At 43.9% G+C, this 19,490-nt stretch overlaps 2 protein-coding genes across 2 annotated transcripts in view; one reads left to right on the forward strand and one right to left on the reverse strand.

The window, feature by feature from the left end:
• Positions 1 to 19,490, forward strand: part of LOC309658214 (uncharacterized protein) — a 607,864-nt gene that overhangs the window by 335,596 nt on the left and 252,778 nt on the right. The gene's annotated exons all lie outside the window — the stretch shown is intronic.
• Positions 1 to 19,490, reverse strand: part of NSG2 (neuronal vesicle trafficking associated 2) — a 58,772-nt gene that overhangs the window by 31,848 nt on the left and 7,434 nt on the right. The window contains exon 3 of the mRNA XM_082456606.1: positions 10,028 to 10,111. Within this exon, the coding sequence (XP_082312732.1) occupies positions 10,028 to 10,111 (84 nt within the window). The remainder of the gene's footprint in view (positions 1 to 10,027; positions 10,112 to 19,490) is intronic.

A 19,490-nucleotide genomic window follows, 5' to 3' on the forward strand; every position in this document is an offset into this window, starting at 1 on the left:
AAGTTATAGATTGGGAGTGTGGAATTGGCATGTACACATTCCTATATTTAAAATGGATAACTAATAAGGACCTACTGTATAGCACAGGGAACTCTGCTTAATATTCTGTAATAACCTAAATAGGAAAAGAATTTGAAAAAGAATGGATACACGTATATATATAAATGAATCACTTTGCTATACACCAGAAACTAACACAACATTGTTAATCAACTCTGCTCCAATGCAAAATAAAAAATTTTTTAAAAGATAAGGAAAAAAATAAATCAGTTTCATCTAGCTGAATATTCATTTATTTTTTCTCTCTCTTCTCTCTTTTCATCTCTCTCGTTCTCCCCCTGATATACATGACTCAGCCTAGAATTTCAATTTACTAACTTGTTTTTCTAGCCACAAATGCTACCAAAGTTAATAACAATAATGATGATGATAATAATAATAAAAGAATATGAAAACATCCATCCCTCTCTAATTTAGCATTTTTCTTCTTTCATTTGTTCACAATGAAGAGGTGAATGGGAAGACGTCTAGTATATATCAGAGTGCCTGTGCGCCAGGCACTCTGCCAGGCACATCCTAAACACAATCATTACAACAACCCTCCGAAGTGGGCGTTGGCATACCCATGTCACTAAAGAGGAAACTGAGGCTCATGCAAATGAGATGACTTGCCCACGTAGCCACTGAGTTCTAGAACCAGCATTCAAACCCAGGTCTGTCAGATTGCATAGTAAAACTGAGTTCGGGTTGTGGAGTCTTAGAGTGCGTTCATGATCATCGCCCAAGTGAGAGCTGAATCCCCTCTGAGAACCAGATCCGCCCGCAACTGCTCGGATCACAGAGCTGAGGAGCTTGCCAGCATCTCCAGGAGGAAGCCAGGCCTATGTGGCAGTTGCTATGACGACTAGTTTTCTTATAATTATAGAACATGGTGGTGACACGAAAAGCCACACAGTCACTTTGTTAGGACCTGTCTTCCTCTGACAGTTCCAGGCGCTTAAACATCATCAATTTTTTTTTAATCCCGTTTAAAATAATCACACATTGCAGCAGCAGAGGCCCAGAGAGCAAGACAGTCAGGAGATTAATCCGCCCACTGTGTGAGGGGACCGTGAGACAAGCCACATGACAAGCCATGAGGAAAATGGCATGTCTTCCTTGGGAAATGTTTGCTTCTCTCTTCTCTTTTGGATCAATGCATTTAGGACTTGGCCAAACAGCGTATTTAAAGAGAAAAAAGAAGAGAGCCAAAGCAAAATTGGCCTAATGCTTGGCAAATAACAGGGATAGGCAGCAAAATTTTAGTATTCTAGCAACCACTTTTCAGTTTAGTTTAAGTTAGCCAATTACCCATATGTACAGGGTTTCCTGATTTGGAAGCTGATAGAGACAAAAGAACACACACATACACACATACTCGCATATACATACCATAGACATACATACCCCTCTGGCCCAGAAAAGCCTGACTCTTGCCACTTATTGGCTGCATGACCTTGAATACCTTAATTAAATTCTCTGACCCTTGGTCTCCTCACCTGGCTATCAAAAAAAACCGCCTACTTCAAGAGTTAAAGATAAAATAGAAAATGACTAGCAAACTACTCAGCACATAATAGGAGCTCAGTGAAATGGAAGTTATTGTTATTAATTAATTACAAATAATAATTTTTTAAATCTTGTTTTACTTTCCACAAGCATCTTCCTTTCATTACCCCAACATGGGATGTGAGAAACCTTTATGAAGCCCTACCTTCTGTACTACTTTCAGCAATCCAGCCAGGTAGCAGGAGAACTCTAGTTGAAGCCAATGTGGCATCTCAGAGCAGTGGTGGGTGCAGGCAAAGGCCGGGACATTCTCCAGATGAGAAATTGACTTGGGGAATCAAGGACAGGTTTCTGGAGGAGGTGAGATCTGAGCTGGTTCACAAGGCGGGAAACGTGGGCTGGCAATAGAGCCAGAGGAAACTGCACGGGCAAAGACCTGGAGGAGTGAAAGGGCATGGTGGTTTTACAGAGCCATGAGAGGCCCGAAGCACTGAGGACACAGGAATGGTGGAGGGCCTAGCAGCAAGGACCACCTTTGGAAGAGCCTGCAGTATCACGCAGAAACCTCACGTTGTTGCCTGTCGGAGTGGGGAGCCATCAAGGTTTCTCAAGCAGGATCTGACGATCGTTCTGACTTCATAACAGGTAGAAAGGGGAAGATGGGATGAAGCTGGAAGGTCAAAAGCTGGCCCGGCAGGAATGGTGGGCGAGGAGGAACAACTGAGCCAGGGCAATGTCAGTTGAGACAGAGGACCTAGTGAGATGGAGCCAGGCGTGGCTTCCCACTGAGACCCACCCTGGGTGGAAGCATTCCATCTAGCCGGATGACCAGCTCCCCAGCAATGAAACTCTCATGTAACGACAAGAGGCAGCTCACATTTATCAAGCTACCATGGGGCTTATATTATCTCATATTGTCCTCAGGCCAGGCCTATGATGTAGACAGCATTATCCCATTTTACAGATTGGGAAACACAGGTTCAGAGAGATGAAATGACTTGCTTTAGTTCGTACACACCCACAGTGTCAAACCCCCAGCCCATGTATTTCCCCTTTTCCATACTGCCCTTCACACAAGTGTGCTGGTAAACCGTCCTGGGCTGGAAAGGGGGGTGATGCATGATTTACAGTGTTTGCTCAGTTCCATGGTGTAAATACTCCCACCATGGTTGGTTACAAAGTGCCAACAGCTTAACAAGCAGTGTGCAAACTTTTAATCAGCCGACTCCTACAGGAGTCCCATAGGAAATAAGAATATTCACTAAACTCTAGAAGCCATCTACACTAAACTTATTAACAAGTGACTTGCTTTATTACAGCATTTATTTGCCAGTGTTTGAGTCAATGAGAATGAGGACCTGGCAATAAAAGCACCCCAGTCATTAGGCTGTGGAGCGGTCATTGAATCTCCCAGTCCCCCATCCAAACCCTGAGCACATTCCTCCTGAGATAGTACCACGGATGTTTTCTCTCCCAGGGAAAGGTTTTGTTAAAAAAATTAAGCCACATTTGCTTTTCAGTTCTCAATAATATATATTTTTGAAGGTCACTCTAATAGTACAATTCCATGAGGCCAAGAGAAAGCACCCAGCCATAAATATAGGCCTACATCTTTATTCTGATTTCTGATAAAACCCTAGCCAGAAGTGCAATAATAAACATCAAATACTATTGCAGATTTTCTCCACCAAGCACTCACATGTAAATTCTTTCCGTTCCAGATGATAGCTCTGCTCCTAAGCCAGAAGGCAGTGTTTTTAATAATTTACCTTAAATGTTCCTCAAAAGTTAAAAAAAAAAAAAAGAGGGCAATAAAAACCAAGACAACAGATAATAAAGTAAAATCGCTTATCTCCATTTGCTGCTGTCAGCAAATATTAGAATCCCACCAACGGAGGGCAGCCCCTGGGGTTTTGATGAAAAATTGGTAGAAGCAAATGGCAAAGCTATAAATGAGGTCTCACCTCCCAGGGAATGTGACATCAGGAAGGGGACATTTATGAGAACGTGTCATCGGCAAGAAGCTTAGAAGCAAAGATAGAGCCACGATTTTAAATAAAGATATTGAAAATGAGGCAGCCAGAGCTCTGGTGTTTATCAATGTGTAGTTTTCTATCAGCCAGGTATTTTTGTTTGCTCATTAACCTGTTCATTCAGTTATTAAAGACATCATTTGGTGCCTAGTGTGGGCTGGCACTGGCTAGGTTCTTGGGGAGCAAAGATAAAGAAGACACCATCCCAGCCTCAAGTCAGTGGGAGACACAGCAGGTAATGTTGATGTCAACACTGTATAACTGGAGGGTTATATAGCAGGTGCAGGAATCCCGAGAAGGAAGGACAGACTGCGCAAGGGCTGGCAGGCAAGCAAGCCCTCACAGGCCAGAGCCATTTGAGTTGGGTGCTGAGAGATGAATAGGGAGTTTGCCCAATGATGGAGGTGGGAAAGGCATTCCAGTGGGAAGGGACGGCACGAACAAAGACAGGGAGGCATACGAAGTATGGTATCGTGAGGGAAGGACCAGGGCTTCGAGCAGGTCAGGGAGAAGGCAGGCGAGCCATGGAAGCTATGGCAGGGTTAGGAGGATGGCAGTGTCCTTGCAGGATATGCACATTAGAAAGAGTCCTCCTTTGGGGAGGTGAGAAGAATGGGCAGGAGGGGGGCTGAGAAAGCAGGCAGAGGGACCCAGAAGGAGGATGGGCCAGGAGATGACAGGTGAGGACAGAGACCAGAGAAGAAAGCACAGTTACCAGAGACTCTCAGGAGGGAGAGGGGCCTGGACTCTGCCGGCTGTTAGATGTGGCCGCCTCCCCCCACCCCGCCGGGGAGGCTCATTCTGAGGTTTTGCCATGTCTCTCCCATGTTGGAGTTAGAAGGAATGTGAGCAGAGTTGAGGCCTGAGACAGAGTGCAAACACCCCCAACCCCTGGCTGCGTGGAAGAGGAAGGGAAGGAAAGAAATGTCTGCCAGGTAGACGGGCTCAGCAGCATCCCCCGGGAGCTATTCACTGGTAGCCAGGCTCCCTTCCGCTGGCGGCAGCTTCCCTAACCTCTTACACCGGCCACGGCCCCCTGCTTAGGACCTGCGAGTACATCCCAGGCCCACAGCCTCCTGGGCGTGGAACTTGGGAAAATTCCCAGCCTCTCTGAGCCTGTTTGCCTCACCTGCAAGTGGAGTGACAGTCTCACCGGCCCAGTTTGCTGGGATCATTCAGTGGGATAGCTTACATAAAGCGCCAATCACAGGTCAGGTCAGGAGCAGAGCACAAGCCCAAAAAGTTGAGTGGATCAGTGAATGGATGGAACAGTGAAAAATCAGCACCCTATAATATCAGGCCTGAAGCTTCAACTGGATTTTTGTTTATTTTTGTTTTGTTGGTTTGTTGTTGTCGTCGCTTGTTTTTAATAATAGCCCACAGACACCAGCTCCTTGAAAACTGCTAACCTCTCACTTCTAGTTCTCCCCAACCAGCTTTATTTTAATGCGTCCATTTGCTTGACTGGAATGGTGGGTTCTGATCCCTTTACACTAACGCAGCCCTCCCATTCTGGATTCTCCCTGCTGACTGTGCTCAGGGTCTGGTCTGCAGGCATCCCCAGGATCTTTCCCCATGCGACCAGACACCCTCTAATCTGAGCTTACCCAGGCCATAGCCACCAGGGTCAGATTTCCTGAACCCAGACTCAACATGTTATTGGGGATGAATACTGAGGCGGTCCCGAAAGTCTGGGGCTCAAGTTGCAGCACACGTGACACCCACTCTATGCCAGGCCCTCTTCTGGGAACTAGGAATACGTAAGTGGGCCAGTGTGACCCTACCCTCCAGGGACCAGAGGCTGGAGGGGGCTGAAGATGCCGGAGTAGCCAGTTACAGTACAGCAGCATTCGAGAACCCCATATGATCTGCAGAGCCCAGAGGAGGCACCAAACCCAGCTCAGAGGATCAAGGGAGGCATCCCAGAGGAGGTGACCATACAGGGACAGTATTCCAAGAAATTGGCCAGAACACTCTTGTCTAATCCACACCTTTGCAAGCTCCTCCAGAGCAAGGATTTTGTCTTGCATATAAGTGTGTCTCCCAGCAACAGGCATCCAGCCCAGCCCAGAGCAAATTTGATAAAGACAAAGAAGAAAGGGGAGAAAGGGCAGGAAGGGAAGAAGTCAGGCAGGCCACAGTTTGGCAAGGACAATGGCAGGGTGGCATCAGGTGTAGCAGATATGGAGCCATAGGGCTTGGTTCTTATTCTGTTCTGACACGTCCTCGCTGCGTGGCCTTGTCAGACAATTCACTTCTTTGAGCATCAGTTTCCTAGTCTGTAAAATGGGGATAATAATAACAGTAACAAGTACACAAGGTTGTTGTTAGCCTAAAAAGTGGATGTAAAGGCATTTTTAACAGGTACTAGGATTATTCATTTTATAATGGATGTGTTGAGAAGTAGCCTACCAAAAAATATTGCCTACACTCCCCAGGAGGCAAAGAGATAGCTCCCTAGGTCACTGTAGAGAGCCAGAGGCCACCCATGGATCCTGACATTGAACTGGCTACACTTAGAACAGTTCCTCCAGGTTTTCCCAGCCACATTCCCAGGGAGAAAAAGCCAGGAAAGGGAGGACCAGGTCTGTCTCAACCAACACACAAAATTCAGCTAATTAGGTAGCAAGCTAAGAACCCAGGATGAAGGAAAGGGATCTGAACAGGAAGAGAATAAAATGATCATTCATTGAGAACTAGAGTGCGCCAAGGACTTACACTTTGTGCTATTGTGTCCCGGTTTACTGATGAGGAATCAGGAGCTCAGAGAGGTGAAGGGACTTTCCCAAGGTCATGAAGCTTAAGAGGTGACAGGGGTGTGACCCAAGTTGCCAGGTGAATCTAGCCCCAAAGTGCAGGTGTTCCCTAGAATACCTCTCATCAGCTTGGCACAAACAGCCTCCAAATGCAAGACTCAGTTCCTTCTCACAGGTGAGCCTGGGGACAATCAGGTCTGATGGCATGGCCGGATGCACCAGCTCCTTCGACGGCATAATCAGCTTTAGAAGAACCTCCAGCTCCCAGGACTAAGAAAGAAGGAGGGGCTTCTCTCTGCACGCTCCCATCTTCTCAAAGAAACCTGATGAACGGTCTCTCAAGTCTGTGGCCCTTGGCAATGACTGCAAGAGCCTTCATGTTAAAAAAAATTCCAGGCGATTCTTTCAATTTTTCTCAGTTCGTCTCTCCCTCCCTGCTCTGTCTTCTCATTCTCTCTCATAGAGAATTGTTATGAGCTGATCTCCCCAGGTCAAATTTGAGATGTGAACTCGCAAGCTCTTCCACCTCCATGAAGATATTGGAATGAGGGAGGGAGGCATCTTTGCCATCCGCATGGTTACTTCTGCCATGGGCAATATCCTGAAGGGGCAACCCGGCCGCTGTTTACCAGCATTATGCTCTCTAAGATGAACTGGGAATTCTCTGACTTCCAGCCCCTGTGGTCTAGCCGAAATTTCCACCCTGAGCTCCAGACGCGTTACATCCAAGGGTGGCCAGAGTGCCTCTGCCCCACCCCTCCCATGGTCCCCAGGCACCTCCCACTCAATGCGTCTCCCACTGCCCGGTCCCCCACCTCCTACCCGGTGGACAGCATCCCCCCACCGGCTCAGTCAGCCAAGCCAAACACGGAGGAGCCCCTGATGCCCCTTTCTCCAACCAGGAACAATTCCACCTCCGTAACAGCCCAGCTGGACCCCCGAGTCCCACTGCAGCTGACAGCTCAGACCCTCAGACTCTTCTTAATGGCCAGCACAACCTCCTTCCTAGTGCGCTGCACCCACCTTCACCCCAGCGGATGCGTCCTCCACGCAGCCCAGGGGGAGCTCTCTTTAAGGAAGTGCAAAGCCAGGCTAATAAATGCTCACAGCTCTACAAAAGCAAACAATTTTGCTCCATTCCTCCCATTGTGTTCCAAGGGGCAGGGCCCTCCGCCCACACCTGACAGTCAGTGCTGACAAAGGGCTGCCCCCAAACCCCAACGCCCTTTCTTCCCAACCCCCAGGGCCAACTGAGTCAAGCTGCGTGGGGCGCTTCCTCAGGCCCTGGACCCTGACAAGCCACTCATTTTCTCTTGGCTGACTCGCTTCTGTTCTAACCCATAGTTACCTACAGCAGGCGGCACAGATGAACAGAAAGGCAGGGGGCCGGCTCTCAGCACTGGCCCTGCCACTTGCTAGTGGGTGAGCAGGTCGCATCACTGCTCTGAGCCATAGTTCCCCTTGAAAAAAACAGGGGATTATATCAGCTTCTCAGGGACTCGTGGGCAGCAAATATGATAAAATAGCCACATCACCAAAAGTTGCCAACAAAGAGGAAAAAATAAAAAACAATGACAACATGGTCCAACTCCACGGCTGATAACACAGCCACAGATGACATTTTGAGACATTTCTTTCCATGTCCTTTTTCCTCTGTATACTTGTGGGTTTTTTCATAGTTCCAACCATAGAAAACATACAATTTTAATCTCTGCTTTTTTCACTCAGCTTCCTCTATGAAGTATTTGCCCAAATTATTGCATGTTTTCATAACCATCATTTTAAATGATTGCTAAATAAGGAATAATTCCATCAAAAACTGTAACACTCTATTTGGTAAAAAGAGCAAATTTTTAAAATATTCTAATTTTTTTCTGATTATTGTAACAATTCATGCTTGTGTAAAATTGAGAAAGTAAAAGTAAGATGAAAATATCTCATAAGCCCATAATTCAGAGTAAACTAAGTACTCTCCCCCCCAAAAGTGATTCCTAAGAAACTGTTGAAACAATCCATCTTATGCATGTGGTCTTACATATGGAATCATGAGAAAGCTGCTGAAAATCTAGCATTGTTTCCAATGCTTCGATTTTACAAATAACACTGCAATAAACATTTTGGGGCATGAATCTGGGCATACTTCTGATGATCTCTGCTGCCAGGAGGACAGGTCAGCTTTACTCCCTGGCCTGATGCCCTTACATTATGCACCAAGATACTCCACCCTCCCCTCACATCTACCTGCTGGTTCTTGCAGATACCTGCATGCAGTTCAGGCCAGGTCAGCGTTCACTGGGCCCATGCTGTGTGCCAGACACTAAAGCTACAGCCAAAAATAAAAGCAATCCCTGCCCTCAAAGAGGGGGTCAACATCCAGGGAAGTCCCACATTCTGGGGGGATGTACCCAGAGGTGCCAGATTCCCTCCCAGGCTCACACACCCAGCTGCTCTGACACATGTAGCAGGGAGAAAGATAGGGACAGAAACGGACCAATATATTTATCCATGTATAATACATACTCCAACCAAGTATGTATTATACAAATGCATATAGACAACCAACCAAGGGCTGTTTTCACTTCCAAAGCCCTCAGCCACAGTTGATACAAAATAGTTACTATTAATCATGCACTTATCATGTATAGATCCAAGTGCTTTGCATGTATCCCATATTTCATTCTCACAGTAACCTTCTATTATCGCCATTTGATGAATGAGGTTTATTGACTAGCTTGTGGCCACATGGCTGGTATGAGGTGGAAACAGGGCTCAAACCCAGCCAGACTGCTTCAGTATCCATCCACAGAACCACTTCTTCTACTGCCTCCATGGCTGATATTGCCTCCTAAATATTTTTTAGGCCTCTATCCACTCACCTTCCTTTGCTAAGCCACTATTGTTTTTTTACTTGCAGTAACCCAGCAGTCTCCCCACCCTCCCTCTATTACTCATGTAAAAGCCAGCATGTTTTTTCCAAAAACCTAGTTTAATCATATCCTTCCTCTTCTTGAAGTCCTTTGGGCTTTCTTTCATGCTTCTGGTCTAAAATAATAATTCCTCCATACAGCCTACAATGTCTGGGACTGTCTGCCCTCTGCCCACTTTTCATACCTCATCTCTCTCTGGTCCCCACACCCCTCCTAGAACTGAGCTTCACTGCCCTTATTCCTATTCAATGTTGGGTTCAACTTCCCTCCAGCCTCAGGGCCTTTGCACAAGCTGTGCTCTCCTTAGCCACCTAAGTGACTTCCCCAGGGTACTTCCCTGGGCTTCCTCCATACATCCTCACAGAGCAGGCTTCATGGCTCTTTCACGCAATTCATCACAGTGATATATATTCATCAGTTCTCCTAGTGACTCGGCCACCAATAAATAGAAAATCAACCATGCGGTTTTTACCACTAAGAAGTCAACTTTTCCCTCCCTTTGTCTTTTTTGTATTTGTTGCAATCAACCAATGTCTAAAATTTGAGTTTCTTTATACATTTCTATCACATTTCCTGAAGATTGTGATGGAAAGGCAGAGAGACAGGGACAGGAGGAAAAAGAAGAAATGAGACACATTTATCATCAAATTGTCTGAACATTTCGGAGTAGGAGAGAGGATAACTTGTCCTCAAGAGGCAGAGCTTTAGTTATTTGATTCGACTCAGTGACCCACACTTTCTGTTACACCATCAAGACACTGACCGTAAATTCAGCGATTTTCGGCACCCGGAACTTCCCTTTGTTCTTCTGTTCAGGCTGATATTCCGTTCTTGTCTTCACAATCACCTGAAATGTTCAGCCAGTGTTAGCATGCATAGAGACTTGAAAGACTTTTCTGTTCCTTTTTTTTAGTAACTAGAATTTACTGTATATTGCATAAAGATCAGAAAATAAAGAGCCTCCCACGCAAACAAACACAAGAAAATAGAAAATTCAAATTACCCATAATACTTTCCAATTCCAACAGACAGCCATAGGTAACAATTTTGGTCGCACCTTTCCAGAAGTTTTTATATGCATATATATGCACATATTCTGCATATGTATTTGCTATTTATGCAAATATATACTTTTATGAAACGGATTCATACTTCATTTTATCACAAAACACTCTACTAACGTTTTCTCCATGTAGAAAAATACATGATTTCATTTTGCCTTTTGATGTAGCTTAATATTTCATTGTATGCATATACCACAATTAATCTAACCAATCTTGATGGTTGAACACGTAGGTTGTTTCCACAGTTCAGGGTATATAAACAAGTTATTATGAACATCTTGTAGCAAAACTTTTGCACATATACTTAATTCCAGTTTCATTTAGGGACTTCCACAAAGAAAAACATAAAGGTCTATTGAATCTATTGTATCATCTTATTTTTCTCAAGTCTGAATATTTTGCAGAGGTGGTTAATATCTTTTCAAGATAAGCTGTCAACCTGCCAAGACATTTATGGAACTCCATTCCACTGTGTAGGCAAAGTGGAAGAAAAAAGAAACTTGACAGATAAAAACTATTGCCGAGTGTCACAGTGTCATAGGTAACACAGAAGCTGTCTGAGTCTCGGTGCCTCAGCTGTAAAATATGGGCAATAATCATAATCATAACCCCTAGTTAACAAGGCTGTTTTGACGGTTGAGTGAGATGAGAGTGGGCAATACTTTTGGAATAATTTATTATGTGCCAGAGCTAGATCAAGCTCTCCATATACTTTATCTACATACCACTGCTATTTCCATTCTCCTGAAAGGAAAACTGAAGCACAGAGCTGTCAAGTCACTGGTCCAAGGTCATACAGCTCAAAGGAAGCAATCTTCTAACTATGATCATTCTTCTCATTAGCGCTTAAATTAACCAAATTTTCACTGAAAACTTTTACCAAGTTTTCCTAGAGACAATAGTCAAGCGTATGTACTCCCGCAAGAATTCTTCTATGAAGAATTTTCTTTAAGGTCTGTGAGGCATACCATGGACAAAATATAGCTCAAAAAGGAAAGGACGGGGAGGAACTACTATTATTGAACATCTACTATATGGCACTTAAATATGTTAGTTAAGGAGGATCTGGGTCCCAGCCCATCTAGAACATCACTCCTTCCCTGACATTTAGAACTCATTTGCAAATGTAAATTCTGTTGTTGTGCCCCGCCCCCTTTGGATTCTGCTCCTCCAAATATTAAAAAGTGAGCCCTGGCTTCCTTAAAGAAATGATACAGCTAAACAAGGATGAGGGTTTTGCGGGGGAGTGGGGTGGGGAATGTTCTTTTTATTTTTTTCTATCTCCTGTTCCAAAGAATAGGAAAGCAGAAGCTTCTTTGCCACAAATAATAAAAATGTCCCTCATGCTTTGCAAATTTACTATACAGCAGACACTGAGCACTTGACATGCACTATCTCACTTAATTCTGTGCTGTGGGGCAAATACTGGTACTGTCAATATTGTAGGGAGATGAAACATTGTGCTTTGGGTTTGAATCCTGGCTCAAGCACTACGCCTTCTGTGTCTTAGTTTTCTCATCTATTAAATGGGAAAATAACCATCACTACCTGGTTGGGTTGTTAGGAGGCTTAAATGAGTTAATGTAAGTTAAGCACTCAGACCGTTCATTCAATAACAATGTTTTTTTGAACACTGCCTCTGAGTGCTGCCAAATGTTCTTCCAATAGATGTCTGAGACAGATATGGAATTGGGCCTCGCTTGCACCTGTCAGCCTGCAGGTCCTCCCTATCCAGCCCTTCGAGAGCAAGGCAAAGATTTCTCAAGAACAATACTGTTCAAGGATGGTCTGAAAAAAAAGGTTTCAAGGGTGAATAGAAGTTTCCTGGGTGAATAAGACAAGATATTTTATGCAAAGTGAACCACATGGTCAAATAAACAAAAGTGTAAAATAGCATGTAATCTACACATTTGGCCGTTTTGGTGTCATGTGAACTTCAATGTGTTAGTGAGAGTTAGGAGCTAATATAAATGTAAGAGTAAATGCCAAGGCACGGTTCACAGGCTAAGTGTTTCTATTAGAAACTCACAATATTCTGGGAAGGGCCAAATGAAATAATGTATGTGCAGGTGCTTTGTGAACTTAAAAGATATTCTACAAATTGTAATGATTAAAAATATTTAGAATATCACTAGATCAACTGACAGGCTATGAAGTATATTGAAAATTTAGATGTCTGATCATTTCTCTGAATCCACATTTTTAGAAATATTCACAAACTGGGAATTATAGTTTCTTCTCCCAATTCCCCATGTTGTGTGTGTGTATATATCTAATGTCTGTATGTATATATATAAATATATTATAATACATCTCAATGTCTATTTCTAAGATAGTGAATTTCCTGGTCAGTGTGCCATGTGACCTATAAGACTTAGGGCAATAACTGCCTTTGCCTTTTATGATAGACAGCATTCTAAGATGGTCTCCAAGCTTCCCACCCCCGTGTACATGCACTGTATAATCTCCTCCCTCAAGAGTGAGGACAGGACCTGTGAATATGATGGCATAGTCACTCCCATGAGCATGGTATGCAAACTCGGTCACAGCAGACTGGAGAGAAATTCTCCTGCTGGCCTTGAAGAAGTAAGTCAACATGTTGTGAGAGGGCCATGCAGCTAGTACCTGAGGGTGGACTCTAGGAGTTGAAAATGACCCCGATCAACAGCCAGGTCACTCAAGAAAATGGGGACTTCAATCCTACAACCACAAGTAACTGAATTCTGCCAACAACCTGAATGAGCTTGGAAAAGGACCCCAAGAACCAGATGAGAATGCAGCCTAGCTAACAGCTTGATTTCAGACCCATGAGACCCCCGAGCACAGAACCCCTCTAAACTGTGCCTGAACTTCTGACCTATATAAACTGTGAGATAATAAACTTGTGTGGTTTTGAGCCACTAAAGCTTTGATAATTTGTTACATAGCAACAGAAAACTAATAGGCCTTCCCACATTGCCAAGTCCATCTCAACCATCTCTTAGCTTGAGTCCTTCATTTCTAGATCCTTAGCCATCAGACTGGTCTCAAGCATAACACATCAAGTGTTAAGAAGCATTTGTTTCTTAGTCTTTCCCTCTGCCCCTTTATTTTTATAAACATCCTTCCCAAAACTTCTCAAAAAGCCCTAAACCATTCATATCATTCCATGTAAATTTTAAAGACCTCATGCAGTGGCCAACATGTTGAGATAGGAGACAAAACTAAACAAATATTACTGTTGGAATGAGACAATGAATAACCATTACAGCCAATATCATTCCAATTGTCATAATAAATATTTTGTGGTTGCTTCTCTAACATCCATTTCCTTCTTCAATCAAACCTCCCCCCCGCCCGATATTGCTTTCAAGAACTCACCCCTGTCCCATGTGGCAGCCATGTGGTTTGGTGGAATTGATGCTTTCCTTGATGGCAGGGAGGGACTCTAATTAGGTAAAACCAATCAGAGCATATTATTCTACTGATCACAAAATGTGATTGACTCAGAGATGGGCATGTTACCTAACTTGAATCAAAGAGATATGAGGCAATACTGACTGGGAACTTGGGGGAAGACACCTCCTTGCTCTTTATGAGTGTTCCCTAAAGAACATGTTCTTCCTCTGGATGGTGTGGTGAGGACTTAGTCCAGTCCTGAAACTGCTGAAGCAATTGTTGCTACTATGGGGAGGAGCCAGGATGAGGTCAAAGGCAGCATACAAAAGGGCAGAGCCAAGAGGGACCCAGAGAAGTGGAGATGAGCCCTGATGACACCCTGCCCTCTGGATCACACCTTGCCTGAAACCAGACCTATGCTGTACCCTGCAGTCATGGGGGTGGGGAGGGGGACAAATATATACTCTTTGAACCTTAATCCAATTTAGGTTGTGCTTTCTAGTACTTGAGGTGAAAAGCTTTCTATCTAATAGAAATGTGTTCCAAGAAAAAATGAACTGAAAAGCTATTCGAATTTAGTAAGATGGTCAAGTACTAAATAAGTATAACAAAACCAATAGATTTTCTTGGCATCAGCAAAAAATCACCTCAAAATGTGATGAATCCACCAAAAGATACACACAAAAATGTTTATAGCCACTTTTTTCATAATAGCACAAAACTGAGAATAACCCAAATGTCTATTAACAGGAGAATGGATAAATTGTGGTTTATTCATAAGATGGAATGCTACACAGCAATGCTACATAGACATGGGTGACTCTCACAGACATTATATTGAACTAAAGGAATCTGATGCAAAAAAGTATTTTTTTATGTCCTGTGTGATTTCATTTATATCAAGTTCAATATATATAAAATAATTTATATATTATCTGAATAAATATATATATTTAACATGCCATTTACCATTTCCAGGAGTGATGCTGAGTTTAGGCAGAGTTGGGGTCATAGCCCTCTTTCAAATCCATATACTACTTTGCCCTGAACCCCTATGAGATGTTGCTTATGCCCTGAGTGAGTTTCTAATGAAAACACTTCTTTTGGCTTCAGAACGTTTCTCAAACAACTGAGCTCAAACTAGGTCAACAGACAGGTTGACTGACCCTGTGTCAGTCCTCAGTCATCTTCTCCTCTCTTCAGCTATACCATATTTTCTCCAAAAGCAACCCATGCAATATTTTACCTTTGCCCCTAAGGAAGTGTTAGCTCATTAGAACCCCTTCTCCATGTCAAAAGCAGGTCTTTGCCCATTTGCCTGGAACAAATGGGCAGTCTTCTGGCCTCATCTTCTTTGATCTCTCAGTAATATTCTTTGACCACTCACTCCTCCTTAAAAGTCCTCCTCCCGGGTCCACGGTCTTCTCCCTGCTCACTGACCAGCCCTCCTCAGTCTCCTCCCACTCTGCTTTACTTCTCAATGTTAGAATCTCTCAGGGCTAGGTCATGGGCATGCTTCCTTCCTACAAGTCCCTTCTGAGTGTTCTTACTCCCATCATTTCCAAGTCCATCTTTATTCTCATAACTCTCAAATTTACATCTCCAATTCGGACCCCACCCAGCACTCAGATTATCCTACTGGACATTTGCCCTTGGATAGACACACATAAGTTTACCATGTCCACAGAAAAGCACTTGGGTTCCCTGACCCACCTTCCCCAACCATCTTGCCCTCAACATTCTCTTCCCCGTGTAATCGCCAGCTAAGAAAATAGCAGCATGATATGCCATTGTTTATGTCAAGTCATATACAGGAATCTCTCATGATCCCTCCCTTCCCTTCAGTCTCCAAATCCATTGCAATCACCAGCTCCTGCTTCCTCGAAAATTTCCCTCAAATAAACCCATTCATCCAGTTACACTGCCAACACCCTAATCCAGAGCATCATTCTCTCTCCGCGAACTTTTGCTCTGACAGCTTCCTTGTTTCCATCCTTGCCTCCCCAAACCCAAACAAAAAGAGATTTCTAGACCAAGAGAGCATCATAAACCAGCAAACATTCAGAAGACATCCAGGAGGCTGGACCTGGGAAAACCACAAAGAGGCAGTTTTGAGTGGCCAGGGAACAGAGCAGGTGAAGTGAGCAGTAAACAGAGGCTCTGAATGCCATGCCTAGCATCTTGAAGATGAACTTGGGAACAGTGAGGAACTGAGCAAGGATTATTAACCAGAGAATGGCTTTCCAGGTGTGCATTACAGGGAGAGGAGAAGCCCCTGGCACAGTGAAGATACACTGGAGAGATGTAGAGAGCAGGAAAAACCAGCCCTACAGTTACTGGAATCAACCAGCTATTGGGCATGTCATGAAGTGTGGTGTGCTGTTCCCATGGACTGGAGCCAGAAACAATTCCCTTCTATAAAAGGAGATATAGTACCAGTCAATTTTTTTAGTACTATGAAGGGGAAAGCATAAGAAATGTTAGCCAATCGTTATTAATTGTACCTTGGAGGAATCAGCTTGCATATGCAAAGAAAGAGAGGGAAGAGAAAATAAATTTGCAAAGAAAGGCTCTATTTTCTGCAGTTGAAAAAAAAAAATGGAGGAAAACAGAGCCCTGAGCTCCTTGATTAATAACAGAAATGGGAGGAAAAAGTGGAGAGAGGGGAGGAAAAAATTCTTTCTACTCTTGTTATTATTAAAAGTGGGGTTTCATAGATACTTGGGAGAATGAAACTCCAGGTTTTCAAATATCATTGTGGATATGGGCAAAGAAATAAATTTGTTTTCTTTTCATATCAATACATCAGTCCCCATTGTTCGGTCAGCAGCTGATATGAAGAACATAATTTAACATAATTGGCATTGTGAAAATGGGATAAATTATTCATCCCGAAAGCACCCCTCATCTGGATATATTCCCCCTTTGCTGGCAAGGCCAGATAATACGTGGTGGTTCAGATGGTGCAAAGTACAGATCATAAAAATTTAAAATACTGCTTCCCAGGATTATCAATAATGAAGAGGTTCCCACATGGAGAGGCCCCAGGATTGGCAGGAACAATAAATAAAAGTGCAGAAGTGCTGACAAGGAGCATGATTGTATTTTTATGAGCTGGGCTTGCACAGGCCAAAAATAGACCTAAGCTGTATCCTTCAGCTCATTCCTGCAGCAAAGAGAGAAGTTCGGAGCAGGGCAATGAAAGGCTAGCCCCTGAGCACCTCCTGTGTGCCAGACACTGAGCTACAGGCCCTACTGATGTGTCCTCAGTTAGTTCACACAACCCCCCTCTCCGATCTTCACATCTCTCCTTTAAGATCATTATAATTCCCATTTTTCAGATAAGGAAATTTAGCCTCAGAGACTTCAGTCACTTGCCTATGATCAAATGACTGGTAAGTGGTTGAGCTGGTATCCAAACTCAAGAACATGTTGCTTTTTTCTATCATTTTTTTAAGGTACCCACTATGTGCCTGGCACTGTACCAAAAGCTTTACATCCTATATCTCAGTAAATCCTCTCAATCGCTCTGAGGTAGGACTGATTATCCCCATTTTATAGGAACCTGAGTCTCAGGGAGCAGAAATGACTTCACAACCTCACATAACCACTAAGAGGCAGAGTCAAGGCTTGAACCTGAGCTTCTGGCTCAGATCAAGTGCCACTAGGAAGGTCATCCTTCAAATCTCGTAACAAACTCTGATCCTATGGCACCTGATGCTCCGTAAGTGCTATTAACTGAACGAACAAATGAACGAATCCTTTATCTAAATAGACAAGGTGAAGTCACCCCAGTGGGGCCTGAGTACATAGTTGGGAACCTTCTCCCATTTACTGCCTCACTCCTCAACCCACACTCCATCTCTTTGGGTTTGAGTCTTTCCCTGGACCCTTGAGGTTTGGTAGTGGGCCCAGAACACAAGGTAAAATGTCAATGCTCAGAGTACATTAGTGGCAGTGTTGTCCAATCCCACCCATTCACCGATGGGGACGTGGAAGCTCAGAAAGGGGGACGGATTTGCTGCAGGTCACACAACAAGGCAGTGTCAGAAGTAGGACCCTAGTATGGACCTGTTGACTCCCAGTCCGGGGCTATTTCTGTGGCATTGAGTCTCTTTTACTTGCTGGGCCTTTGATTTCTCAGGGCAGAATGGAAGGCTGGCCAGTATGGCCTCAAATGGATGGGCTAGCCCAATAAGTCTATGACTCTCCAACTCTCAGGCAAGGCATAGAATTGGGCAAGGTGAGCGACTCTTCCTTGGGTCCTACAGGGACGGCCAGCTCCTGCTCTGAGCAGAGGCTAGCTGCCTGGACCGGAGTCACTACAGCAAGGCCGGCCCACAGCTCTGCCACCCAGGCCTGTCCCCTATAGGGCAAGGCCCAGCCCACCTCTCTGCTCAAGCCTTCTTACAGCCTGGGGCCAGCCCCGTGCACTTCACGAAAAACAATCCTGATTCTGGGACTGAACTGATGATGATGATACCACAACATTAAGCAGTTACTCTCTGCCGGCCACTGTGATAAACATTTGGCATGCATTTCCTCATTTTACCCTTTAAACAGTTCTTAGAGGAAGATATTCCTGTCCTCGTTTTAACAACGAGAAAACAGAGAGACAGAGTGGTTAGTAAACTGGCCCAGGGTCACACAGCGAGTAGGTGGTGGAATTAGGATTCAAATTCAAACTGCATTGCTATAATGCATGTGCATCTATACAGGCCTCCCTCTGCATGCAGGGGCACTAGCTCGTTCCACAGTGGTCTCTCCATGTGTGAACGTGAGCAAGTAAGTAAGTCACTTCAGCTCTCCGAGACTGTTTCACCATCTGTGAGATGGAGGTGATTTTTTAAAAATAGAAAATTTGATATATGCTCATGGTAAAAAAAAAAAGTATGAAAATTGTAGAATAAAAGTTTTCAAACGGACCCCAACCAACCCATCCGTACTCTAACCATCTAATGGTTTCTCGTGTGTCTTTTCAAGACTATTTTATGAATTAGAAGAATGAAACATACACACGTGTTTCCATAAATGGCATCACTCTATACCACACTCTTTAAAGTTGTTTTAACGGAGCAATGTGTCTGTTGCTTTCTCCACATTAGCGCAAACACAAGCAAATCTGTCTCATCCTCATAACAATTGCTTACTATTCCACATCCATGCACCAGGGTTTATCCAACCACTCCAATCTCATGGAACATTCCAATTGTTATATATATATGCCTTTGCATACTTGAAAAATATACCCATAGGATAAATTCCTGCCAGTAGCAAGCATACCAATTAAATAGGATATACAGTTTAAATTTATAAACAATATCCAAATACCCTCTAAAAACCATTGCATCACGTTATATAACCAACCAGAGTACAATGAGAAGATCTGCTTTCCCCCAGTGTTAGCAACACTAGGCACTATTACATTTTTTTTGCCAATCAGATAGGTAAAAAGTATGTTTCATTAAAATTATGTTTTCAAGTTATAAAGAATTTTTAATCTGCTTATGGGTCATTTTTTTGTCTATTTGCTGGAATCACCTAGTCAGAGCCTTTGCCCAATTTAGGGTGATTTATAATCTTGTGAGTCTCTGAAGAGTAGAACAAGGGGGCTCAGTGAGCCTGGAATCGGCAGAGATGTGCATCCCCTGCTCCCTGGGGAAAGGCTGACAGTTCTCTGATCCTGTGTATCAGGGAGAAAAAGAAACCCTCTAGTGAAGTCATGAGAATGATGACCAAGAAGGCGTGGCGGACTCAGTGACAGGAGCAGTATCTCCATTGCCC

This window comes from Balaenoptera physalus (genome assembly GCF_965194825.1).
Source record: "Balaenoptera physalus genome assembly, chromosome: 3".
Taxonomy (NCBI): domain Eukaryota; kingdom Metazoa; phylum Chordata; class Mammalia; order Artiodactyla; family Balaenopteridae; genus Balaenoptera; species Balaenoptera physalus.